This window comes from Chiloscyllium punctatum, chromosome 3, assembly GCF_047496795.1.
Source record: "Chiloscyllium punctatum isolate Juve2018m chromosome 3, sChiPun1.3, whole genome shotgun sequence".
Taxonomy (NCBI): Eukaryota; Metazoa; Chordata; class Chondrichthyes; order Orectolobiformes; family Hemiscylliidae; genus Chiloscyllium; species Chiloscyllium punctatum.
This window is the reverse complement of record NC_092741.1, coordinates 68,124,879-68,150,971: the sequence shown is the minus strand read 5'-3', so window position 1 is coordinate 68,150,971 and position 26,093 is coordinate 68,124,879. Positions and strand designations below refer to the sequence as shown.

Sequence of the window (26,093 nt, the reverse complement as noted above, 5' to 3'; positions counted from 1 at the left end):
TTTTTGAAATCAACTCCATTTTAATTACAATGAAATTATCAGTCAGCACACCAACACACTATTTAAAAATGGTGGTTCATTGATTATAATTTTGTTGTCCAGGTGCAAAACTCTTGATGTAGCAAATGTTCCATCAAGGATAATCAACCATATCAGACAGTTTAAATTAGTAAAGCAGCATTTTGTAGCAGTGCTAGACCAAATAGCTCATTCTCCTACGACTGGACTGTAGAACCAACATTGGATTCTGATTGATCACAGCCATGGTCTTTCCTGCCACTTCCTTCTGACATGAAATCGGACTTTTCTTCAATTTTCTTTTTTACTGCATGCAGTGCATAATTTACGCTAGTATTAATAATCCAACTCCAGGAATCAAACAGAGGGTTATACAGCATTCCATTGATAGTCTCTACTGTGAACCCACCTGAAAATAACAAACAGAAAAATAAGGAACGCATTTAAAGTAAAGCATCTGATGTATTGAATTGCTTTTAAAAGTAACAACTTAAAGAAAGAAGTTATGGATCAAGGATGAACATCAGATATAAATTATACATTCCATAAAATTACCAATGCATTGTTTGTGTTGTTGAACACTTGAAGGAGACTTGCCATGATGTACTGTAGAACAAATAAAGCACAGCAGAGCCAGGTTTCAACATTTTGCACAATTGTGCTTTTATCAAAAACAGCGTTTAAAAATCACAAAACAGTTGCAAGTTAACTATGAGATGTTGTTGCTTTGATATTAAGATGATCACTATATTTCAGTTACTTCTTACAAGTTGCATGCCAGAAGTTCCAGTTATTTGTCCAACTCAGCAAAATTAAACTCCTCCCCAAATTCCAAGAATTCAGATAAAAAGTGTGAAGTGCAAGGATATAAAGTTTTTATTTGTTCAAAAATGCACTTAAGACAGCACACAACATTTGCCCTTCAGCTGTTTTGTAATAAACTATTGCAACTATGGCCATGATGTTCAAGCAAGGAGGGGAGCGAGAATAAGTAAAAGGGTAGGACACAGGAAGAAAAATATCAGAGGAGGTGTATTACTCATTGCTTAATAGCTGTCTTATAAATATCACAGACACAGAATCAATATTCTCATTTACCTGATCTCTCAAAGTGTAAATTAGAAGTTATTTTTGGAGAAAGAAAAGCAAGTTGTATTTTGTTACTGAAACTTTGACATTTACAGTGCATAGCAACAAGGCTTTTCTGTTGCAATGAGACAATTTATCATAGCATAGCCCCTACCATCTGTGCTCTGCACAGGAGTTTCTTGGGACCATTGTACAGATCATCTGCAAAGTTCACAATCTTTAACCTTTATTCAAAAGAAAAAATTTCCATTTCCAAAAATATTTCGGCTAACCATTCACATTCTCCAGAGAGAGAGAGAGAGAGAGAGAGAGAGAGAACCTGCACAGTTGCTACCTTTGCTGTTTGAATTTGTGTATCACTGGACATCAGAGTGCAGCTGGGAAAATTAACAAACAGTGAAATTCACAACTAATCTTGGAGGAACTGTTGGGTGAAGTTCACAGCACAGAATCAGATAAGTTAATTGTTGTTTTAAGTCTGTCCAAGAGAAAGGCTGCAGTAGTGAGTACAGTGGATTCTTTCTTGATTATATGTTTTTTGGAGATAAGTCTCTTGATTAAACTTAAAATATAAGCCATAGCTATTAATTTAACCTTGGGCAGGGTCTGTAGAGGAATAAGATGGTGTTATTTTCTGGGTCTGTAGATTGTGAAGGAGCAAAAATGGCCTTTGCAGTGATACGTACTTCTTGTCAGATGTGAGTGTTTAAAGAGAATTTAACTGTTACTGCGGATTATGTCTGTCATAAATGCTGTTGGATGCGAATCTTATCAGATCGAGTGGATCAGTTGGAGAGACAGATGAGGAATTGGCAGCAGCAACAGTTTGTGATGGATGGCAGTTACAGAAAGGGGGGAAAGTCTCAGGTACAGTCACATAGATGGGTTAACTCCAGGAAGGGTAAGAGAGGTAGGCAGCTAGAGCAGGAGTCTTTTGTGGATATACCCATTTCAAACAGGTATACTGTTTTGGAAAATGTAGAGGGTGATGGATTCTCAGGGGGAACGTAGCACGAACAGCCAAGTTTCTGGTATTGAGACTGGCTCTAATGCAATGAAGGATATGCCGGCTTCCAAGAGATCAATTGTGTTAGGGGATTCTGTAGTCCGAGGTACAGACAGACAGTTCTGTGGCCAGCAGAGAAAAAGCAGAATGGTGTGTTGTTTCCTAGGTGCCAGGATCAAGGATGTCTCAGAGAGGGTGCAGAATGTTCTCATGGGGGAGAGGGAACAGCAGGAGGTCATTGTCCACATTGGAACCAACGACATTGGAAGGGAAAAGATTGAGATTATGAAGGGAAATTACAGAGTTAGACAGAAATTTAAAAAGGAGGTCGTCAAGGGTAGTAATATCTGGATTACTCCCAGTGCTACAAGCTAGTGAGGGCAGGAATAGGAGAGCAGATGAATGCATGGCTGAGGAGCTGGTGTATGGGAGAAGGATTCAGATTTTTGGATCATTGGAATCTCTTTTGGGGTAGAAGTGACCTATACAAGAAGGACGGATTGCACCTAATTTGGAAGGGGATTAATATACTGGCAGGGAAATCTGCTAGAACTGCTTGGGAGGATTTAAACTAGTAAGGTGGGGGGGGTGAGACCCAGGGAGATAGTGAGGAAAGAGATTGATCTGAGACGGGTACAGCCGAGAACAGACATGACTCAAACAGTCAGGGACAAGGTAGGACTAATAAATTAAACTGCATTTATTTCAATGCAAGGGGCCTAACAGGGAAGACAGATGAACTCAGGGCATGGTTAGGAACATTGGACTGGGATATTATAGCAATTACGGAAACATGGCTCAGGGATGGGCAGGACTGGCAGCTGAATGTTTCAGGATACAAATGCTACAGGAAGGATAGAAAGGGAGGCAAGAGAGGAGGTGGAGTGGCATTTTTGATAGGGGTTGGAATTATAGCTGTGCTGAGGGAGGATATTCCCGGAAATACATCCAGGGAAGTTATTTGGGTGGAACTGAGAAATAAGAAAGGAATGATCACCTTATTGGGATTGTATTATACACCCCCTAATAGTAAGAGGGAAATTGAGAAACAAACTTGTAAGGAGATCTCAGCTATCTGTAAGAATAATAGTGTGGTTATGGTAGGGGATTTTAACTTTCCAAACATTGACTGGGACTGCCATAGTGTTAATGGTTTAGATGGAAAGGAATTTCTTAAGTGTGTACAAGACAATTTTCTGATTCAGTATGTGGATGTACCTATGAGAGAAGGTGCAAAACTTCACCTACTCTTGGAAATAAGGCAGGGCAGGTGACTGAGGTGTCAGTGGGAGAGCACTTTGGGGCCAGCGACCATAATTCTATTCGTTTTAAAATAGTGATGGAAAAGGATAGACCAGATCTAAAAGTTGAAGTTCTAATTTGGAGAAAGGCCAATTTTGACGGTATTAGACAAGAACTCTCGAAAGCTGATTGGAGGTAGATGTTCACAGGTAAAGGGACAGCTGGAAAATGGGAAGCTTTCAGAAATGAGATAACAAGAATCCAGAGAAAGTATATTCCTGTCAGGGTGAAAGGGAAGGCTGGTAGGTATAGGGAATGCTGGATGACTAAAGAAATTGAGGGTTTGGTTAAGAAAAAGAAGGAAGCATATGTCAGGTATAGACAGGATAGATCGAGTGAATCCTAAGAAGAGTATAAAGAAAGTAGGAGTATACTTAAGAGGGAAATGAGGAGGGCAAAACGGGGACATGAGATAGCTTTGGCAAACAGAATTAAGGAGAATCCAAAGGGGTTTTACAAATATATTAAGAACAAAAGGGTAACTAGGGAGAGAATAGGGCCCCTCAAAGATCAGCAAGGTGTCCTTTGTGTGGAGCCGCAGAAAATGGGGGAGATACTAAATGAATATTTTGCATCAGTATTTACTGTGGAAAAGGATATGGAAGATATAGACTGTAGGGAAATAGATGGTGACATCTTGCAAAATGTCCAGATTACAGAGGAGGAAATGCTGGATGTCTTGAAACGGTTAAAGGTGGATAAATCCCCAGGACCTGATCAGGTGTACCCGAGAACTCTGTGGGAAGCTAGAGAAGTGATTGCTGGGCCTCTTGCTGAGATATTTGTATCATTGATAGTCACAGGTGAGGTGCCAGAAGACTGGAGGTTGGCAAACGTGGTGCCACTGTTTAAGAAGGGCGGTAAAGACAAGCCAGGGAACTATAGACTGGTGAGCCTGACCTTGGTGCTGGGCAAGTTGTTGGAGGGAATCCTGAGGGACAGGATGTACATGTATATGGAAAGGCAAGGATTGATTCGGGATAGTCAATATGGCTTTGTGCTTGGGAAATCATGTCTCACAAACTTGATTGAGTCTTTTGAAGAAGTGACAAAGAAGATTAATGAGGGCAGAGCAGTAGATGTGATCTATATGCACTTCAGTAAGGCATTCAACAAGGTTCCCCATGGGAGACTGATTAGCAAGGTTAGATCGCATGGATTACAGGGAGAACTAGCAATTTGGATACAGAACTGACTCAAAGATAGAAGACAGAGGGTGGTGGTGGTGGAGGGTTGTTTTTCAGATTGGAGGCTTGTGACCAGTGGAGTGCCACAAGGATCGGTGCTGAGTCCTCGACCTTTTGTCATTTACATAAATGATTTGAATGCGAGCATAAGGAGGTACAGTTAGTAAGTTTGCAGATGACAACAAAATTGGAGGTTTAGGGGACAGCGAAGAGGGTTACCTCAGATAACAATAGGATCTGGACCAGATGGGTCAATGGGCTGAGAAGTGGCAAATGGAGTTTAATTCAGATAAATGCGAGGTGCTGCATTTTGGGAAAGTAAATCTTAGCAGAACTTATACACTTAATGGTAAGGTTCTAGGGAGTGTTGCTGAACAAAGAGACCTTGAAGTGCCAGTTCATAGCACCTTGAAAGTGGAGTCGCAGGTAGATAGGATAGTGAAGAAGGTGTTTGGTATGTTTTCCTTTATTGGTCAGAGTATTGAGCACAGGAGTTGGGAGGTCATGTTGCGGCTGTACAGGACATTGGTTAGGCCACTGTTGGAATAGTGCATGCAATTCTGGTCTCCTTCTTATCGGAAATATGTTGTGAAACTTGAAAGGGTTCAGAAAAGACTTACATGGATGTTGCCAGGGTTGGAGGATCTGAGCTACAGGGAGTGGCTGAACAGGCTGGGGCTGTTTTCCCTGGAGCATCGGAGGCTGAGGGGTTACCTTATAGAGGTTTACAAAATTATGAGGGGCATGGATAGGATAAGTAGACAAAGTCTTTTCCTTGGTGTCGGGGAGTCAAGAACTAGAGGGCATAGGTTTAGGGTGAGAGGGGAAAGATATAAAAGAGACCTAATAGGCAACATTTTCATGCAGAGGGTAGTACGTGCATGGAATGAGCTGCCAGAGGATGTGGTGGAGGCTGGTACAATTGCAACATTTAAAAGGCATCTGGATGGGTATATGAATAGGAAGGGTTTGGAGGGATATGGGCCGGGTGCTGGCAGGTGGGACTAAATTGGGTTGGGACATCTGGTCGGCATGGACGGGTTGGACCGAAGGGTCTGCTTCCATGCTGTACATCTCTATGACTCTATTAGATTAGATTAGATTCCCTACAGTGTTGAACCAGGCCCTTTGGCCCAACAAGTCCACACCGACCCTCTGAGGAGTAACCCACCCAGTCCCATTTCCGTCTGGCTAATGCACATAACACTATGGACAATTTAGCATGCCCAATTCACCTGACCTGCACATTTTTGGACCTGTGGGAGGAAACCGGAGCACCCGGAGGAAACCCACGCAGACACGGGGAGAATGTGCAAATTCCATAACAAATGATAGATAATAAATGAGCATTTTGAGTTTATTGAACTTATAAAACTAGATTCCCAAATTAAAAGCCATTTAGCACTAAATCAATTCAAGGGCAAAACCCTTGAATTGCCCTGTTTTCTATTTAAGAAATATAACTTTGAAACTAAAAAAAAAGGTAAATATTGACATTACTCACTGGAAATTAGATGAGTCTCCAATTTATTAGGACTGATGAACTTTTCCCATTCATGAGTCCCATTTGGTACAATTCTGAATATCTTCTCAGCTGCTACAATTGCCAATGCGTAGGACAGGAATGTTTTATTAATGGTTGTTATAAAAAGTGATCCTCCAGGCTGATTAAGAAGGAATCAGAGATTTCAGTTAGTGAACAGCACACTACATCATTTTAAATTAATAACTTTTTTGTCAGCTGGATGTCTGATAATATAGAAACTCATCTTCCAGCTCAAACCTCCTCCACAAATTTTTTTTAAAAATTCATTCACGGTATGAGGGCATCACTGGTTCTGTCGCATTTATTGCCCAGAGGACAGTTAAGAGTCAACCACATTGCTGTGGGTCTGAAGTCACATGTAGGCTTGACCAGGTAAGGATGGCAGTTTTCTCCCCTGAAGGTCATTATAAACAAAATGGGTTTTTCCAACAATTGGCAATGGATTCCTGGTTATCATAGACTCTAATTCCAGATATTTACTGAATTCAAGTTACACCATCTGCTGTGACCCAGAACATCACCTGGGTCTCTGGGTTAAGAGTCCAATGATAATAGCACTAGGCCATTGCCTCCCCTTTCTACATTCACCTTTCTGTTTATCGATACTGAATGCATGCTTGCGTGGGAACACATCTCACTTCTCAGCCTGCCAAGTTAAGGCACAACCAAAGCTTAAAGATGCCAAGTGAGCACAGGTGAGTCACCAAGAGCCATGTAACCTATCAAAATGGATCATCCCTACTTCTGAGCCAAGAGGCCCACCTGTTCCAGAGGCATATAATGACATCACCGAGCTGGTTCTTTAGAAAGTACCTACCAAATTGGATCAAGGAAAAATTTTTAAAATTGCAAAAAATATACTATATTCTGAAAACAATCACAGGTACTAAAGCAGTCCGTACAGTCTTTGGATATAATGAAAAAGAATAAACACTGGAATTTGACATTCCATGCCAAATTGCAGACCAAGTCATTTCTTGCTCATGCAGGACACTATTTACAAACATTGAGAGTAAGGGGAGAGTCTGATGACTGAATGGACCCTCGTTGTGGTTTGGAAGAAAGACTTCAGACAGCTGCCCCAAGTTTTAATACATCCCTCAGTACATAGTCCTGGAGCTTGGAATGTGGCAGATTTCAACACTTGGTCAAGGTCAACTCCTTGTTCTGGAAGGCCAACAAGTTTCAGGCAGTCCAAAGAGCGTCACACACAAAGTTGTTAGTCTTCCAGGTATGGTCAGTGTTTGCCTCGGTGAGTGCCCTGGGGACAGCTGTAGAACACGAGTCCTGTGTCATGGAGCTGCTCCAAGTAACCTCGACATAAACCACTGCATCTTTCTCCAGGCTTGTTTCACAAAGACACATTCCAGCTGGGGGTGTGTGGTAGTTTCTTCCCTGCCTCCACTGTGGCACAGAGGCGCCTGGGGTACAAGAAGGATCTCAAAGCTTGTGTCCTTCTCACCACCAGCCAAGTGATGCCTTACTGCTTGTTGGAAAAGTTTTGCAAGGCGACATTCTGCCCAATGACTCTGACAGTCCAGTCAGGAAATGCCCGACAAGATCAACCCTCTTCTTTTCCAGCAGTGCCTTTAGGTCGCTATGTGCTGACAACTGCTTGCTCAAAGGTGTCTTCCTTTCCAAATTTTTCCAAGAAGCACCTGTCATATGGAACAGTCCAAGTATGAGGAGAATTCCACAGCAACAGCAGGTATAGGTAGAACCTCAGTATTGTAGTAACACTTGGAGTTTGCGTAGAGGGTCTACACACAGTTTGATGCAGACACACACAAAGGTGGCTTTCAGGTTGAGGGCGGCGTTGGGTGCACTCTTCCCCCATTTATCCACAGCTTTGTACATGGTGTCTGTGCAGACATGGCTCACGTTTGACCTCTAGATGAAATGATATAAGGCTCGGGTGACTGCAGCAGTGAAGGATCGGGGAATGGGCCAGACCTGTGCCTCATACAGCAACAGCAAGAGTACCTCATGCCTGATGACTAGCCTTTTAACCACAATGGAGGGAGAGTGGTGCTCCCATTCTGCGTCACCTTGGCAATTTGCTCCTCCCAAGTTTTGGCACATGCGCCATGCCTTTGAACCATATACATTGAGGCAAAAAACCCTACCTGATACAACTTTAATCTGCAGGATAACCAAGCACTAAGTGGGAAAAATCACAGTCCTTACTAACAGGTAAGCTCGATCAGAGGTCTGAGTGATCAAAAATATTATCCTCTGGATGCATCTGTTTCACTCTCAAATATTCTCATCTAATATTTTAAGAATACTAAGCCTGTCATACAGGGTTGAGATAGCCTAGGTCACCCTCACCCTACTGGATAACCAGTATGTGTACATAGGAGCTATCATTGGTGACCTGAAACATGCAAACAGTACGTTGGTCACACATGATGGGAAGCCTGGCTGGAAAATGACTGCCCACACCAAGGAAGCTGTTCTGGGGGGTCAGCCACGTCTTGGGACTCCGGCTGGCAACATAAACGAGGGGATATCACAAAAGTGAACACGATCCAGTAACTGGGACAGTTCGCTCCTCAGAGTTACTACAGCATCAAATGGTCAGAAACATATTCTCCACTGGAATTCAGTAAAGTGCATTTACCATTCCAATATGACAACAGCAGCAGCAGGGGAGGCAACAGCAGCAGCGGCACCGGGGAGGAGGCGGCGGCAGCAGCAGGAGCGGGGAAGGCAGCAGCATCAGCAGCAGCAGGGGAGGAAGCAGAAGGGGAGGAGGCAGCAGCAGCAGCAGGGGAGGAAGCAGAAGGGGAGGAGGCAGCAGCAGCAGCAGGGGAGGCAGCAGAAGGGTTTGTCCACTGCCCAGGCTGGCCACATCTTTCCCTGTTCGCTCTTTTGGCAGTGACAGTGGGGGAAGGCAGTGGTGAGGCTGCAGTTGATGGGCCTGGCTTGGGACTCATGGTGATAGCATGGCTGAAGCCCTGAACTGAGAGGGTTTAGGAGGGGCTCCCAAATATCCTTCCAACATTTATCAGTCACAATTCAAAAATGTGATGACCTGCCACTTGTGTACATAAGTGTAATTCGAATAATGTGCAAGACGTGCAACTCCATCCAGGACAAAACAGTCTGCTTGATTACAGTCATAGACTCCTAGAGATGTACAGCATGGAAACAGACCCTTTGGTCCAACCCGTCCACGCTGAACAGATATCTCAACCCAATCTTGTCCCACATGCCCGCACCCGGCCCATATCCCTCCTATTCATATACCCATCCAAATGCCTCTTAAATGTTGCAATTGTACCAGCCTCCACCACTTCCTCTGGCAGCTCATTCTATACACGTACCACCTTCTGTGTGAAAACGTTGCCCCTTATGTCTCTTTTATATCTTTCCCCTCTCACCCTAAACCTATGCCCTCTAATTCTGGACTCCCCCAACTCACCGAAAAGACTTTGCCTATTTATCCTATCCATGCCCCTCAATTTTGTAAACCTCTATAAGGTCACCTCTCAGCTTCCGACGCTCCAGAGAAAACAGCCCCAGCCTGTTCAGCCTCTCCCTATAGCTCAAATCCTCCAACCCTGGCAACATCCTTAGAAATCTTTTCTGAACCCTTTCAAGTTTCACAACAGCTTTCTAATAGGAAGGAGACCAGAACTGTGCACAATATTCCAAAAGTGGCCTAACCCATGTCCTGTACAGCTCCAACATGACCTCCCAACCCCTGTACTCAATACTCTGACCAATAAAGGAAAGCATACCAAAAGCCTTCTTCACTATCATATCTACCTGTGACTCCACTTTCAAGGAGCTATGAACCGGCACTCCAAGGTCTCTGTTCAGCAACACTCCCTAGGACCTTACCATTAAGTGTATAAGTCCTGCTAAGAGTTGCTTTCCCAAAATGCAGCACCCCGCATTCATCTGAATTAAACTCCATCTGCCACTTGTCTGCCCAATCTGGTCAAGACCCTGTTGTAATCTGAGGTAACGCTCTTCGCTGTCCACTACATCTCCAATTTTGGTGTTATCGGAAAATTTACTAACTGAACCTCCTTTGATCGCATTCAAATCATTTATATGAATGACAAAGTAGAGGACCCAGCACAGATCCTTGTGGCACTCTATTGGTCACAGGCCTCCAGTCTGAAAAGCAACCCTCCACCACCACCCTCTGTCTTCTGCCTTTGAGCCAGTTCTGTATCCAAATGGCTAGTTCTCCCTGTATTCCATGAGATCTAACCTTGCTAATCAGTCTCCCATGGGAAACCTTGTTAAACGCCTGAAGTCCATATAGATCATATCTATGGCTCTGCCCTCATCAATCCTCTTTGTTACTTCTTCAAAAAACTCAATCAAGTTTGTGAGCCATGATTTCCCACGCAAAAAGCCATATTGATTATCCCTGATCAGTCCTTGCCTTTCCAAATACATGTACATCCTGTACTTGGCAACCACTTTAAAATAATTAACCTCCAGCAATAGAATTACACGGTTGCAGTTATGTACCGACAACCAGGTACACTGCAGAACATTGGCAATGTTCTGTTGACCTTCCTCTCAAACCTCTGCCACTTTGAAGAAATGGATGGTGCTACCACCACCTCCCAAGTTCTTATCCAAGTCACACACCATCTCACTTGCAAATACATTGTCAATTCTCAAAGTTTGAGAGAGGATTTGTAGCTCGGGTGCTTGTTGTTGTGATTCTGTTCGCCGAGCTGGGAATTTGTGTTGCAGACGTTTCATCCCCTGTCTAGGTGACATCCTCAGTGCTTGGGAGCCTCCTGTGAAGCGCTTCTGTGATCTTTCCTCCGGCATTTGTAGTGGTTTGAATCTGTCGCTTCCGGTTGTCCGCTGCAGTGGTCGGTATATTGGCTCCAGGTCGATGTGCTTATTGATTGAATCTGTGGATGAGTGCCATGCTCTAGGAATTCCCTGGCTCTAGGAATTATACCAGCCACTGCAACGGACAGCTGGAACTGACAACCGGAAGCGGCAGATTCAAACCACTACAAATGCTGGACAGTGGACAAAACGTCTGCAACACAAATTCCCAGCGCGGCGAACAGAACCACAACATTGTCAATTCTGTGTCATGGCTGGATCAAATTATTGCAGCAACTTAACAATGTGGTGTCAAAAAGAAATAAACAAGCATGAATTACAATCCTCCACTTCGAGCACAGGTCAAACAGCAATGAGCTAAATTCTCTTGGGATGGTTTAAATCCTAATGAACAATTCTCAACGTTTAACTGTTTCCGATTAAAGCATCTACAAAGACTGTTATAGGTAAAATTCTTAAATTATACACGACTAATCCAACTCCTGACTCTCTTTTTATGTACATTCTATTACACGATGACAGCATTTTAATAAGACAGTTCACCACCATTTTCTTGACAGTCATTTGGGATAGGTAATAAATGCTTTTCTTCAGTGTTGCCCAGATTAGGTTGGATTTTTTTTTTAAAACCATACCTTTAAAACTTGGGCAGCACATCTGATAAAAGTTTCCACATCACCGACATGTTCCACAACTTCAGAGGCTATAACAGCATCAAACCTTCCAGGTGATTCCATTGCCATTTCCTCCAGACAGCAAGCTGAATACTGAACCAGTTCTTTCAGGACTGGATCAAATGACTTGTGTATGTCCGCTAGTCTGATGTTATCTTCCAAAGGGTCAATTCCTGTGACCATCGCTCCAAGTCTACCAAGAGGCTAAACAGGTCAAAAGTAAAATTACCAATGTTTACCTGGAGAAAATACAATCACCATTTTATAACCAATATGAAAAGAGACTAAACAAAATCCCACAGAAATAACATTAGTTAAATGATTTTCCTTAAAAAAAAGTGTACAGAACCCAATGAATACACCCAAAATTATGCCAGGAAAGGGCACAACCAGTTTAGGCACACGTTAGTGAACATATGGTAACAGACCTGTTTAAGGAAGCACATCATTAGTACAAGAGAACTGCATAGAAATTTGAGGCAGTGAGAAATTCTGTTTTTTGTTTAATTTAACCAGGACTGTCTATTTGGTGACCCTGCTGAAGGGCTAGTGGGGTCCACAAGGCTCTTTGTAGCAGAGGGCCGTGAGAAGGGAGTGGTGAGAAGGAGGGGAAATGAGAGTGTCAGAAGGAATGCAGCAAGTGGGAGTTTCGATGAGCAGGAAGCAGCAAGTTAGATGCAGCAAATGTGATAGAATTACAAAATTCTTAAATTCAGAATTCTAAGGTATTAAAAGTATCATGACAGGTTGGCAAGTGCACTCTGATCATCTATGACAACGTCTTGACTGATGCATGAGAGAATGATTGCCATTCAGCTGTTGCCTATTTGAAAAAAAATGCAATGTCTAGATATGTTGTCTCTGTTCAAAGAGAACCTATACCCTTCCTGAAGAAGGGCTTATGCCCGAAACGTCGATTCTCCTGTTCCTTTGATGCTGCCTGACCTGCTGCGCTTTTCCAGCAACACATTTTTCAGCTCTGATCTCCAGCATCTGCAGTCCTCACTTTCTCCATGTCTATGTATATGAATGTATGCAGGTTTTGGTGAGCTTTTTGCAATGTAAATACTTTAATGATATCCATTCCTTAATGCATTCTCCTCAGTAACACCTTGATTAATCAGAATTCATTTGCCACCTAATCAGAAATTCTGTTTTTGCATTTTTCTAATTTTTTTTAACTTAACACTTCTATTATTTTTGAAAATTCACTCATGTGATGTAGACATCACTGACTGGGCCAACACTTAATACCTGTCCCTGGTTGCCCTTGAGGTGGTGGTGGTGGTGGTGGTGGCAAGCTGCTTTTTGAACCGCTGCTGCCCATGTGGTGTGGTTACACCTATGATGTCATTGGGAGGGAAATCCAGAACTCTTTTTAAAGAATTATCATTATACTAGGAATTATTATTTCTGTGTTTGTTCTTCGTATATTGTGCTACGTGCAAAGCACTGGGTTCCAATTGGGTTTGGGTGTGGGGGGGTGGAGGGGGATGCTCAAAGCAAAATGTCATCCCTCTTGGTCGTAAGTGGACAGTCCAGATCTAACTCAATAAGGTCATAATCCCTGTCATCTACTCTCCAGGTCCCTAACCTTCAACATTTTACAGAGTTAAGGTGCTAAAATGATGCAGGTTAAGTCAGTACAATGTTTTCTAATCTGTGTGTAAACTGTGAAATGATCAGTCATTAATCACGACTCTTTATCATACCTCACTCAGCAGTCCTCCTCCACAACCAACATCTAAAATTCGAAAGCCACGAAGGGGACGTCCTAATTGCTGTTTTTCACTAAATGTCAACAACGTGTCTCTAGCAAAGATTAGAGAAAGAAAAAAATGATTACCTATATAAAGCATTTCCCTAGAGGTCACCATTATACTGAAATGGAAAGTTAAAAAAAATTATATCTTATGTTTACTGTGTTCATGTCTGACAGTATGTTCATCCCTTAGGAAAACATGTCCTGATTTACAGATTTTAAAATCAGGATATATCAGTGATATAGATAGTAACTGACTGAATAAATCAAAAGTTGATATGCAATAGTTGTTTCTTTTAACTTAAAATTACTATTGAGATTTTAAAATATGTTTTGCAAAATATAACTAAAGCATTGAGTAGTCCCAGTGAATTTTCTTGGAGCACAACAGTAAAGTTAATAAAACTGGAACACTTCTGATAAAATTATGATTTTGGTTTGTAAGTCATTTGACTTAAAATTTCAAAGTTTATTACAGAACTGAATAGAAACACCACAATGGAAGCAGTTTCACCTGAGGATAGGAAAATAAAGATGAGCATGTGGTCATGCATTAAAGCAATAAAAACACAAATGCTCACAAGCACACAGTGTTTTTTTTAAAAAGTGCATTATAAGTAATGCAGCTTCATATAATTTAAAACAAACCCAAGGACATACTGAGCAAAAAGATTCCTAGGTTTTAGAAGGAACTGACACTGGGAAAATTCCAGAAACTTCCTGCTTCTACAGCCGTGTCCTATTTTCCAAACAGGGTTATACAATGCTGATGGCAACACTACTACACCATCCACCACCCCTTGCAACTGACTGTATATTCCACAGCTCCCATCTCTGGAGCCTGCCACCATCCCAAAGTGGAAGCTGAACATGGACACAAAGTATTAAATGGCTGTCTAGTAAAATTCAGCCAGAAAGCAAATATTGAATGTTAAGCAGATTCAAAACTGGGCAATGATCCCAATATTTGGTTTCCAACTCAAGGCCTTTTTCTTCTGCAATCTTTTTAATGTGAAAGATCAGAGTGGCTTCTCCTAACGACTAATGGAATAAGATCACTGTGGTGTAAAAGTGTTAGATGCATGCCCACGCAATTTACTTTCACACCATTTGAAAACAGCCACAGATGAATAAGGTCATTTAGCTCATTCGATTTCATTCTTCTACATTATCAACTCTTATCTTTCAGTCTCAGGTCTAGTGCAGCAACCAGGCAAAATAGGTGGTCACTTCAAATAGGAAATGCAATGATGGCTTTCAAGTAAAATTTGGAGAAGGGGCAAGCAGGAACTACTACTTCTCAGTTGTGGGTAGCTCTTTAATTTTACAGGAGACTTTCAAGACCACCAACAGTCCCAATTTTCTCTAAGTCTGGCGGTTGAACTACAAAGCTACCCAAAGGTCCTTTGCACTCAGCAACTGTCAGATTGTTTTTTAAAAAAATTGTTAATTGTCAGTTAAATTGCCATTGCTGAAAGTCATTACTAAGTGCAGAGCAGTGATTGGAGAAGCAGTGAGAGCAGGGGAAGTGGAGCTACCTTTGGAAGCACAGACTTTATGTGGAGGAGTAAAAGCAACAGATAGGAAATCCATGATTAGAGGCGCTTTACTGCAACTGTGGGAAAAAAAGAAGGAATCTATGATTGAAAGAGCAATCGCTGCTCCTCCAATCACAAATCTGGCTAGTCCCAGTAAATGTTCGGCTTGTCCTCTCCTGCTCTCAGACCGCTAAATGCTGATGGTTGCAGTGAGAACTTTGTCGTCCCACTGTTGGTCTAATCCACTCATGGGGATTCTTACCCTTGTAATGAAAGTTTTAGAGCTGGCAACCATGGCAATGTACTCATTCTCGTGCATTCTGGGTTGGACTCTCTTGTTAATGCCAAAGCAACTATCCAGGTGGATGGAATGTTTCAAAGCACCCAAATTATGCCTCCATTTGAACTAGCATTTTGAAATTCCAATTAGTGATTACATTATGAGGGGCTGTGCTCATTTTTAAAATTAGTATTTGGATTTAAGCTTCTTCTATTTTAATAGGAAACATAGTTTATGGGTGAAGCGGAGGGAAACTAAAGGCATTATTCACAGTACTTTCACAGTCTGAGAATACTATCAGCCTAGGGGATCTGTATTGCGAGGAGTGGTCAGCAGTAAAGTTATTAAAAAAAGCTACAAAATGTGAATCTATGAATATCTTCCACTTAGCTTCAATTAAGTTTAACACCTTCTTATGTCATTACCTGTATTCCCTATGCAATGTCTATCCATTATATGCTGGTCAGTGACATCCTCTTCAGTGTGAATTGCCCCTCCTTTCTGAAAAAACCCTTAATTTTTTTTGCCATTCTTTTTTTACATGCAGAATACAGAATGCACTACCTGAAAATGTGGCGGAGGAAGGGCTAATCAAAGCATACAAAGGAAATTAGATAGTTATCTGAAAAGGAAGCATATTCACAAGGAAAGAAGGAGAATAACACCTAGTGAACTAATACATTTGGGGAACCATTGCTGAGAGAATTGGTCAAGAGCAACAATTTCCTGACTCTATAATTTCCATTGCAATGTATTCTTCCTCTTTGTTACTAAAGGAACTGCATACTTATCTATATGCATTGCAGTGGGCATGTTGGTTGGTTGTTAATGCAAGATCCCTGATAAACCAACAATAGACAATGTATAAGACTTGGGGAGGGGCGCACATGAGGATACACCTAGGGTGCTTAGTACACTTGTACCGGTCTTGTTCCTTACAGGCGTTCAGTTTCCCAGTCTCATTCACCCTTTCTGCCACTTTCTTCAGTTGTCATTTGTGAATAGAGTCGTAGAGATGTGCAGCATGGAAACAGACCCTTCGGTCCAACCTGTCCATGCAGACCAGATGTCCGAACCCAATCTAGACCCGCCTGCCAGCATCCAGCCCATGTCCCTACAAACCCTTCCTATTATATACCCATCCAAATGCCTCTTAAATGTGGCAATTGTACCAGGCTCCACTACTTCGTCTGGCAGCTCATTCCATACACGTACCACCCTCATGTGAAAAAGTTGCCCCTTTGGTCTCTTTTATATCTTTCCCCTCTCACCCTAAACCTATGCCCTCTAGTTCTGGACTCCCCAACCCCAGGGAAAAGACTTTGTCTATTTATCCTATAAGGTCACCCCTCAGCCTCCAACGTTCCAGGGAAAATAGCCCCAGCCTGTTCAGCCTCTCCCTATACCACAAATTCTCGAACCCTGGCAACAGCCTTGTAAATCTTTTCTGAACCCTTTCAAGTTTCACAACATCTTTCCGATAGGAAGGAGATCAGACTTGCACACAATATTCCAACAGTGGCCTAACCAAAGTCCTGTACTGCTGCAATATGACCTCCCAACTCCTACACTCAATACTCTGACAAAATGCCTTCTTTACTATCCCATCTACCTGCGACTCCACTTTCAAGGAACTATGAACCTGCAATCCAAGGTCACTTTGTTCAGCAACACTTCCTAGGACCTTATCATTAAGTGTACAAGTCCTGCTAAGATTTGCTTTCCCAAAATGCAGCACCTCACATTTATCTGAATTAAACTCCATCTGCCACTTCTCAACCCATCTGGTCAAGAGCCTGGTGTAATCTGAGGTAACCCTCTTCGCTGTTCACTACACCTCCAATTTTGGTGTCATCTGCAAACTTACTAACTGTACCTCTTATGCTCGCATCCAAATCATTTATGTTAATGACAAAAACAGCTTTATTGACAAACACACCTGGTCCCCTTATGTACAACCTCTCACCTTTTAATAAACTGTCCACACATATATTCCTCCTAGGAAAGTGCATAATTTCACAGTTGTCCACATTATATTCTAACTGCCACGTCCTACCCATTCAGTAAGACTGTCCAATTCTTCGTGAAACTGCTTTATATCTTCTTCACAACACATCACTACTTAGTTTTATAATTTTTGCAAATTTAGAAATATTTGGTCCCCAAATCCAAATTATTGACACAGTATTACCCATTTAAGTTAACATTTCTGGGTCTTTGTAAACTTTGCCTACATAGTAGGCTTTTGACATTACTGATCCAAAATGGTGGTGGACTATGTGATTTTATATATATGTTGTATGCATGAGTAGATATCATATGTTATATTATGAATATTTTTCATGTCTTTGTGCTCCATTGATCACAAAAATAAAAAGAAACAAAGACAAGAATTGCAAAATACTGTAACATTTTTTTTGTTAAACAGCCCATAATCAAAATACCAGTATTAGAATGTGTAGTTTAAAATATTGGTAACCATCTATTGTCATCGGTTAGTTTTGAAAATATCAAATATCAATGAAAGTTGCTTCATTCTTGGCGACCGTTCCTTGTCTACATGACTATTAAACTGGTCCAGTAATGCCAGAGCTTCTTGTTTGGTCTGTTGAAAAGAGACATACAATGAGCTGTTGCTAGGAGCCAAAGTTAACTGACCTTTTGTGAGATTTTACAACTTGAAAGAATGTACAATTGCTGTAAGTGATGTAGTAGTTCTTTCAAGACTTTCCACTGCCTATATACATCATGGCCTTTTAATGTATTTTCCCAATTCATCTCGGCCAACAAGTCAGTTTCCTTTATTCAAATTTTAACACCCTTATTTCAGATTGAACTACCTCATTTTTAATCTATCACATTGTGGTCACAGATCCCTAAAGATTCTTTTACAACATGATTATTAATTCGCCCTTTTTAACTACATAACTTTGATTTAAAATAACCCATCCTTAAGTCAGTTTCATAGGTCAATTAAGAGTCCATCATATTCATGTGGGTTTGGAAACCTGTAGGCCAGACTGGATACTGGACATTAGTAAACCAGATGAGGTTTTACCATTATTGTTTCATGATCATTGAGAGATTTTCTACCATAGGATTTGAACTCCAGAGGATTACCAGTGTTTCTGGTATACTACTCCAGTGACTTACTTCCCCTTCCTCATATTCTTATGTATCAGGTGGACTAGTTGATATACGTAGAAAAATACTGCTTGCAAAATTCATCAGGCATGTGTATTGCAGCTATACAGGACATTGGTGAGATCACTTATGTAATAGTGTGTTCAATTCTGGATTCCCTGCTAGAAGAAAGATGTTGTTGTACGTGAATGGATACAGAAATTATTTACAAGGATGTTGCCAGGGTTGAAGGGTTTGAGCTATCGGGAGAGGCTGAATTTGCCCTGGGAGCGTCAGAGGCTTAGGGGGGTGACCTTATAGAAATTTATAAAATCATGAGGGGCATAGATAGGGTGAACAGCCAAACTAGTTTTCCCAGGGTGGGAGGGTCCAAACTGGAGGGCGTAGGATTAAGGTGAGAAGGGAAAGATTTAAAATGGCAACTTTTTCACACAGAGGGTGTTGCACGTATGGAATGAGCTGCCAGAGGTGGAGGAGCAAGTTGGTACAATTACAGAATTTTTATACAGAACGCCTAGCGTGGAAGCAAGCCATTCAGTCCATCAAGTCCACACTGACCCTCCAAAGAATATCCCACCCCATCCCCAAATCTCCCATGGCTAAACCACACAGCCCGCAGATCCCTGGACACAATGAGCAATTTAGCACAGCCAATCCCATCTTTGGATTGCGGGAGGAAACCAGAGCACCGGGAGGAAACACACGCAGACACAGGGAAAATGTGCAAACTCCACACAAGACAGTTGCCAGAGGTTGGAATCAAATCCGGGTCCCTGGCGCTAAGGCTGCAGTGCTGCCCACTGATTACAGCATGTAAAAGGATCTGCATGGGTACATGAATATGAAGGGTTTAAGAGGGATACGGGTTTAATACTGGCAAAAGGGACTAGATACGTTTAGCAGATCAGGTCAGTGTGGATCAGTTTGACCAATAGGTCTATTCCCATGCTGTATAACTCTATGTATCAAAAATGTAGCTGAAATCAGTTCAAAATAAAAGAAAACAACATTACAATCTATTTGCACATTCACTCCTTTTCTCCATTTAATTTCTTGCAACACTGGCTTGTGTAAGCAGAACCTACGGAAGAGTTTGGAAAACACATTTCCCGGGCTGAGGCAGGGTTACAAGTCTCATCCAAAGCAGAAGTCACCATCATGAGGTTCTATTAATTATAAAAAAAGTATATTTGTAATAACAAAAGATTTTGAAAACAAAATGTGATGATATGAATAAAGCAAATCAATACAGTGATGATGAATTCCTTCTGTCAAAGGGCAGTGAATCTGTTTTTATTCTTTACTGCAAAGGACTGTTGAGATTGGGTCATTAAGTATATTCAAGGCTGTGACAGAGAGGTTTCTAATCAGTAAGGGAATCAAGGGTGATGGGGAAAAAGGGAAGAAAGTGGGTTTGAAGATGATCAAATCATAAATGGCAGAGCAGACTGATGAGCTGTATGGTCTATTTCCGTGTCAACATCTATTGTCTAATAGCTGTACCATGTGCTCATGTGACAAATTAACATACCCCTCATTTTCAATAGCAAATAATAAGGAATTAGAAAGACGTTTTACCCAGTCTCCTGAATGTGACAAATTCTAAAATTAATCAGCATGTTTTTACCATGGATGTAGGTTTGTTCGCTGAGCTGGAGGGTTCATTTCCAGATGTTTTGTCACCCTACTAGGTAACATCTTCAGTGGTCATCTATAGAAAGCAGGAACTGTCAGCAGTGCTTCGCCCGGAGGCCCACTGAAGATGTTACTTAGTAGGGCGATGAAACATCTGGAAATGAACCCTCCAGCTCAGCCAGCAAACTTACATCCAGAACCTCAACTTGGGCCACAAATCTTCTCAAAACTCGTAATGTTATTAACATATGTGGAGAACTTAAATGTTACCATACCGGATAAAAGGAACACGGAGGTCATTCAAAGCATGTAGAGCTGCAAATTCTCCGTTTCGATCCCACCATTTTTGTGATAAAGCCTGAAACTTCTCCAATTCATCAGATTCCACAGTTGACTTTGATACGCTGTACTTTCTAAAAAAGCTAAGAAGCAAATTATAGTAAATAATGCATGTTAGAACCCCTTAAAAAATCAGCAGGTTTGCATAATAGATGACAATTCAATGATAATTGAAATTCAATATTGTATGTAGATTTCTATAGGAAAACATTTGAAAAACCATTCGGGTCAGCCTGACATTTCTTTGTCAGCCTCACCTGCTTTAAATCAAGTCCAACAGATCATTACAGCACGTGATATTTTACGAGTGACATTATTTCAATCATACCCATAACAAAAGGCATTATATTGCTGTTAATTTAATAAGTTACATTTTCTTTTGAAAAAGCATCTAAAAAGTGTTTGCCTGTTCATCCATGACTGGACGGAAAGGACGTTTTGATAAAGTACAAGCCTCTATTTATAGATAGCAGGATAGTTGGAGGAAAAAGAACTGATGAAACCAAACAAATCACAAAACAATGAAAAAATGCAGCTGACACATGAAGGTCTAATGGCAGTTTCTCATCTTAAATCCAAGATTTTACAACAAGCACCTGTTTTGCTTAGTGATAGGTCAAAATATTGTAGATTCAAGAACTGCTGTGACACAAACTTGACAGGTATTTCAGTGCAGTCTGAGGCAGTACTGACTGCAGTTTCTGCTTTTTGAAAGAAACACTAAACTGACAGTTGCTCACATGTTTCTGGTGGATCTAAAAGATCCTATTGCATCTTTTCCACAAATTGTGTTCTTCAGCTGACCTAGCTAGTCTTCACTCTTCAACAGATGATTAATGTCATGACCGTGGCAACTTGCTGTGCAAAACTTGCAGCTACCTTTCCTAATTGGTGACTACACTTTGAAGTTGCATAGTAGAAGAGGTTTCTTGAGGGACCAAAAGCCACTATGTTAAAGCAGAAACTATTCCCATTAGCAGAAGAGTTAAGAACCAAAGTGAGACATTAAGGAGTTAATTTACTCTGCTGACCTTTAAGAAATTGGATGTCCTGGGGGCAGAGTGGTATGTTTCTCTGTTTTGCAAGTAGAATGTAAAAAAATTTACATTGCAATCTCCTGCTATTCAGAATCAATAAGAACATTGTTGTTAAAATTCTAACTACATCCCGCAATTAAAAAAAAGATTTACATCAGACTTTGCCATTAAGGAATGATCTATATCACATTGTTTATGGGAGTAATCAAATCACTACACTGCATCAAGTGGCAGGGGCTGTCTTGTGAGCATTACTGATTGTGATGTGAAATCTTGCATAAAAGGAAGAACTGGTCCCTTTACACAGTTCCGCAAGCATTGCAAAGAGTGTTAAGGGTTCCTCCAAAAGGTTGTACTTAGAGTCATAGAGATGTACAGCACGGAAACAGACTCTTCGGTCCAACTCGTCCATGCGGACCAGGTATCCCAACCCAATCTCGTCCCACCTGTCAGCACTTGGCCCATGTCCCTCCAAACCCTTCCTATTCATATACCCATCCAGATGCCTTTTAAATGTTGCAATTGTACCAGCTTCCACCACATCATCTGGCAGCTTATTCCATACATGTACCACCCTCTGCGTGAAAATGTTGCCCCTTAGGTCTCTTTTATATCTTTCCCCTCTCACCCTAAACCTATGCCCTTTAGTTCTGGATTCCCCCACCCCAGGGAAAAGACTTTGTCTATTTATCCTATCCATGCTCCTCATAATTTTGTAAACCTCTATAAGGTCACCCCTCAGCCTCCAACGCTCCAGGGAAAACAGCCCTAGCATATTCAACCTCTCCCTATAGCTCAAATCCTCCAACTCTGGCAACAGCCTTGCAATTCTTTTTTTGAACCCTTTCAAGTTTCACAACATCTTTCCAATAGGAAGGAGATCAGAATTACACACAATATTCCAAACGTGGCCAAACCAATGCCCTGGGTAGTCGCAGCATGACCTCCCAACAAATTTTGCCCTACACCTGTGAAGTGCTTTTGTGTTTGCAAGACTATAATATAAATGAAAGTTATTACACAAACAAGTTTTTTATTTCAAGTTCCATCAAAACTTCAGTGAACCTTCAGTGCTTCAGCCACTTCACTTATTTCTTCATTCTTTTTCCCTAATTTTCTTTGCCTATTCAAATACCAGGAGTAGAGGCCCAAAAACTCTAAAATGGGGAGAGATCACGGAGTCAACTTACACTCCTAATATATCTTGAGACATTGAGGAAAACAACGTATATCTATAAAGAATTATACAGCATGGAAACAGACCTTTTGGTCCAACTCTTACTCACTGACCAGACATCCCAATTTGAGAGTCTCATTTGCCAGCATTTGGCCTATATTTCTCTGAACACTTCCTATTCATTTACCCATTCAGATGCATTTCAAATGTTGTAATTGTACCCATCTCTACCTCCTCCTCTGGCAGCTCGTTCCACACATGTATCATCCTCAATGTGAAAAAGCTACCCCTTAAGTCTTTTAAAAATCTTTATCCTCTCACCTTAAACCTATGCCCTCCAGTTTCAGACTCCCCCCTGCCCCCACGCCCATCCTCAGAAAAAGCTCTTCGCGATTCATCCTATCTATGGCCCTCATAATTTTCTAACCTCTATAAGATCACCCCTCAGTCTCTGATGCTCCAGGGAAAAGTGCCCCAGCCTTTTCAGCCTCTTCCTGTAGCTCAAATCCTCCAATGTTGGCAACATCCTTGCAAATCTTTTCTGCACTCTCAGGTTCAACAACATCCTTCCAACAGGATTGTATGCAGTAGTCTAAAAGTGACTTCACCAATGTCCTATACAGTCACAATATGACCTCTCAACTTTTATACTCAAATGTCCCAACCAATCTTAGGCAAGCATCCGAGGAGCAGTAAAATCGACGTTTCGGGCAAAAGCCCTTCATCAGGAATAAAGCTTCAACAAAAACAAGTCCAGCCATTAGCCCTTGACATTACAAGCAGTGCAATCAATGAATATGTGACCAAAAACTGAAACAGCTATATAAATACTTTGGCAACAAGAACAAGTCAGAGTCAGGAAAATCTTGCAGCAAGTAATGCAACATTGGTCTCCTCAATGCCCATCCATCAACTGTAAGACACAGGTCAGGAGCAGAATGAAATATTTTCAATTTGCTTGATGCATGTAGCTCTAGCAACACTCAAGCAGCTTGAAATGATCTAGAATAAGACAGTTTATTTGATCAGCGCACTATCCAATAGCTTCAACGTTCACTTTCTTTACCACCCACACAGTGGCAACAGTACATAGCATCTACAAAATGCATTCCAAAAATACATCGGAAGCTTATTAAACAATACATTCCAAACCCTGAAAGAAGGGCAATAGACCACCTGCAAGTTGCCCTACAAGCCACGATCATTTCGATTTTAAAATAACACGCAGTTCCTTCAGTGTTGCCCGATCAAAACGCTGGACCTTCATCCCCAACAGCATTGTGGCTGCGCTTACATCCCTAGAACCTTCGAAGTTCAAGACCACGTTCATTACCAGTCTCTCCAACTAAGTTATAAATTATCCCACTGAACTTTAGATGCTAAAGAAAACTAAATCACGATTATTGACGTTACAATTTCTCACCAGTTACTGTGCCTGCCGTCCCTGTCTGTTCCGGGGCCCGCGCCGTCCCCAGGCGTTCGGAATCCGGGCCGTGCCAACACCACGTTCCAATCACAGAACGCAGCCCGGTCAGCGCGTTCTAGAACCCCGGCACGAGAACCCCTCCCCGCGGCACACAGCAACTTTCTCCACATTGCTATTGCTAACACCACCACCGCCACCGCCGGTGTAACTCACTGCTCTCGGTGCTGCAGTTGTTATTGTCCGGCGGAAATACGTGCAATTGACAACTCCATCCCAACTACCTTTAAGGGAACGGTTGTTGGATAAATTGCAACATGACATTTAGTAGGCGTTCCACTGTCCCTCATTCTGAATGTTCACTAAAAGAGGAAAATGAAAAATGTAAAATTGAAACTCAAGATGTTGGAGCTTTCCGGGGGGGGGGCGGGAGCGAGAGGGGGCGGGGGTTCGGGGGGGGGGGGGAGGAGGGGAAGGGGGGAAGGGGGGAAGGGGGAGAGGAAGGGGGGAAGGGGGGAGAGGAAGGGGGGAAGGGGGAGAGGAAGGGGGGAAGGGGGAGGGGAAGGGGGAAGGGGGAGGGGAAGGGGGGAAGGGGGAGGGGAAGGGGGGAAGGGGGAGGGGAAGGGGGAGGGGAAGGGGGGAAGGGGGAGGGGAAGGGGGAGGGGAAGGGGGGAAGGGGGAGGGGAAGGGGGAGGGGAAGGGGGGAAGGAAGGGGGGAAGGGGGAGGGGAAGGGGGGAAGGGGGAGGGGAAGGGGGGAAGGGGGAGGGGAAGGGGGGAAGGGGGAGGGGAAGGGGGGAAGGGGGAGGGGAAGGGGGGAAGGGGGGAAGAGGGAAAGGGGAAGGGGGGAAGAGGGGAAAGGGGAAGGGGGGAAGGGGGGAAGAGGGGAAAGGGGAAGGGGGGGAAGGGGGGAAGGGGAAGGGGGGAAGGGGAAGGGGGGAAGGGGGGAAGGGGAAGGGGGGAAGGGGGGAAGGGGGGAAGGGGAAGGGGGGAAGGGGGGAAGGGGGGAAGGGGGGAAGGGGGGAAGGGGAAGGGGGGAAGGGGGGAAGGGGGGAAGGGGGGAAGGGGAAGGGGGGAAGGGGGGAAGGGGAAGGGGGGAAGGGGGGAAGGGGAAGGGGGGAAGGGGGGAAGGGGAAGGGGGGAAGGGGGGAAGGGGGGAAGGGGAAGGGGGGAAGGGGAAGGGGGGAAGGGGGGAAGGGGGGAAGGGGGGAAGGGGGGAAGGGGAAGGGGGGAAGGGGGGAAGGGGAAGGGGGGAAGGGGGGAAGGGGAAGGGGGGGAAGGGGAAGGGGGGAAGGGGGGAAGGGGGGAAGGGGGGAAGGGGAAGGGGGAGGGGGGAAGGGGGGAAGGGGGGAAGGGGGAAGGGGAAGGGGGGAAGGGGAAGGGGGGAAGGGGAAGGGGGGGAAGGGGGGAAGGGGAAGGGGGGAAGGGGGGAAGGGGAAGGGGGGAAGGGGGGAAGGGGGGAAGGGGGGAAGGGGAAGGGGGGAAGGGGGGAAGGGGAAGGGGGGAAGGGGGGAAGGGGAAGGGGGAAGGGGGGAAGGGGGGGAAGGGGGGGAAGGGGGGGGGAAGGGGGGGGAAGGGGAAGGGGGGAAGGGGGGAAGGGGAAGGGGGGAAGGGGGGAAGGGGAAGGGGGGAAGGGGGGAAGGGGGGAAGGGGAAGAGGGGAAGGGGGGAAGGGGAAGAGGGGAAGGGGGGAAGGGGAAGAGGGGAAGGGGGGAAGGGGAAGAGGGGAAGAGGGGAAGAGGAAGGGGGGAAGGGGAAGGGGGGAAGGGGAAGGGGGGAAGGGGGGAGGGGGAAGGGGGGAGGGGGAAGGGGGGAAGGGGGGGGGGGAAGGGGGGAGGGGGAAGGGGGGAAGGGGGGGGGGAAGGGGGGAAGGGGGGGGGGGAAGGGGGGAAGGGGGGAAGGGGGGGGGGGAAGGGGGGAAGGGGGGGGGGGAAGGGGGGAAGGGGGGGGGGGGAAGGGGGGAGGGGGAAGGGGGGAAGGGGAAGGGGGGAAGGGGAAGGGGGGAAGGGGGGAGGGGGAAGGGGGGAGGGGGAAGGGGGGAAGGGGAAGGGGGGAGGGGGGGGGGGAAGGGGGGAGGGGGGGGGGGAAGGGGAAGGGGAAGGGGGG

General features: G+C 43.7%; 1 protein-coding gene across 1 annotated transcript; it reads right to left on the bottom strand.

Moving 5' to 3' along the window:
- coq3 (coenzyme Q3 methyltransferase) lies at nucleotides 1-24,265 on the bottom strand. Its single transcript, XM_072554832.1, has 6 exons — nucleotides 23,991-24,265; nucleotides 20,290-20,436; nucleotides 13,368-13,467; nucleotides 11,617-11,859; nucleotides 6,107-6,266; nucleotides 1-427 (listed from the first exon to the last, which is right to left on the bottom strand). Exons 1-6 carry the CDS (start codon nucleotides 24,161-24,163, stop codon nucleotides 216-218), a joined length of 1,035 nt encoding a protein of 344 aa, XP_072410933.1. The 5' UTR covers nucleotides 24,164-24,265; the 3' UTR covers nucleotides 1-215.
- Between the last annotated feature and the right edge of the window lie 1,828 nt (nucleotides 24,266-26,093).

What these genes read in the sequence shown, in the direction of transcription:
- coq3 (XM_072554832.1), bottom strand. Translation starts at nt 24,163, where the DNA reads ATGTGGAGAAAGTTGCTGTGTGCCGCGGGGAGGGGTTCTCGTGCCGGG. An exon ending in CTCCGTGTTCCTTTTATCCG is followed by an intron (nt 13,468 to 20,289) that starts GTATGGTAACAT and finishes AATCTTTGCTAG; the next exon opens with AGACACGTTGTTGACATTTA. An exon ending in GTGCTGCCCAAGTTTTAAAG is followed by an intron (nt 6,267 to 11,616) that starts GTATGGTTTTAA and finishes CTTCTTAATCAG; the next exon opens with CCTGGAGGATCACTTTTTAT.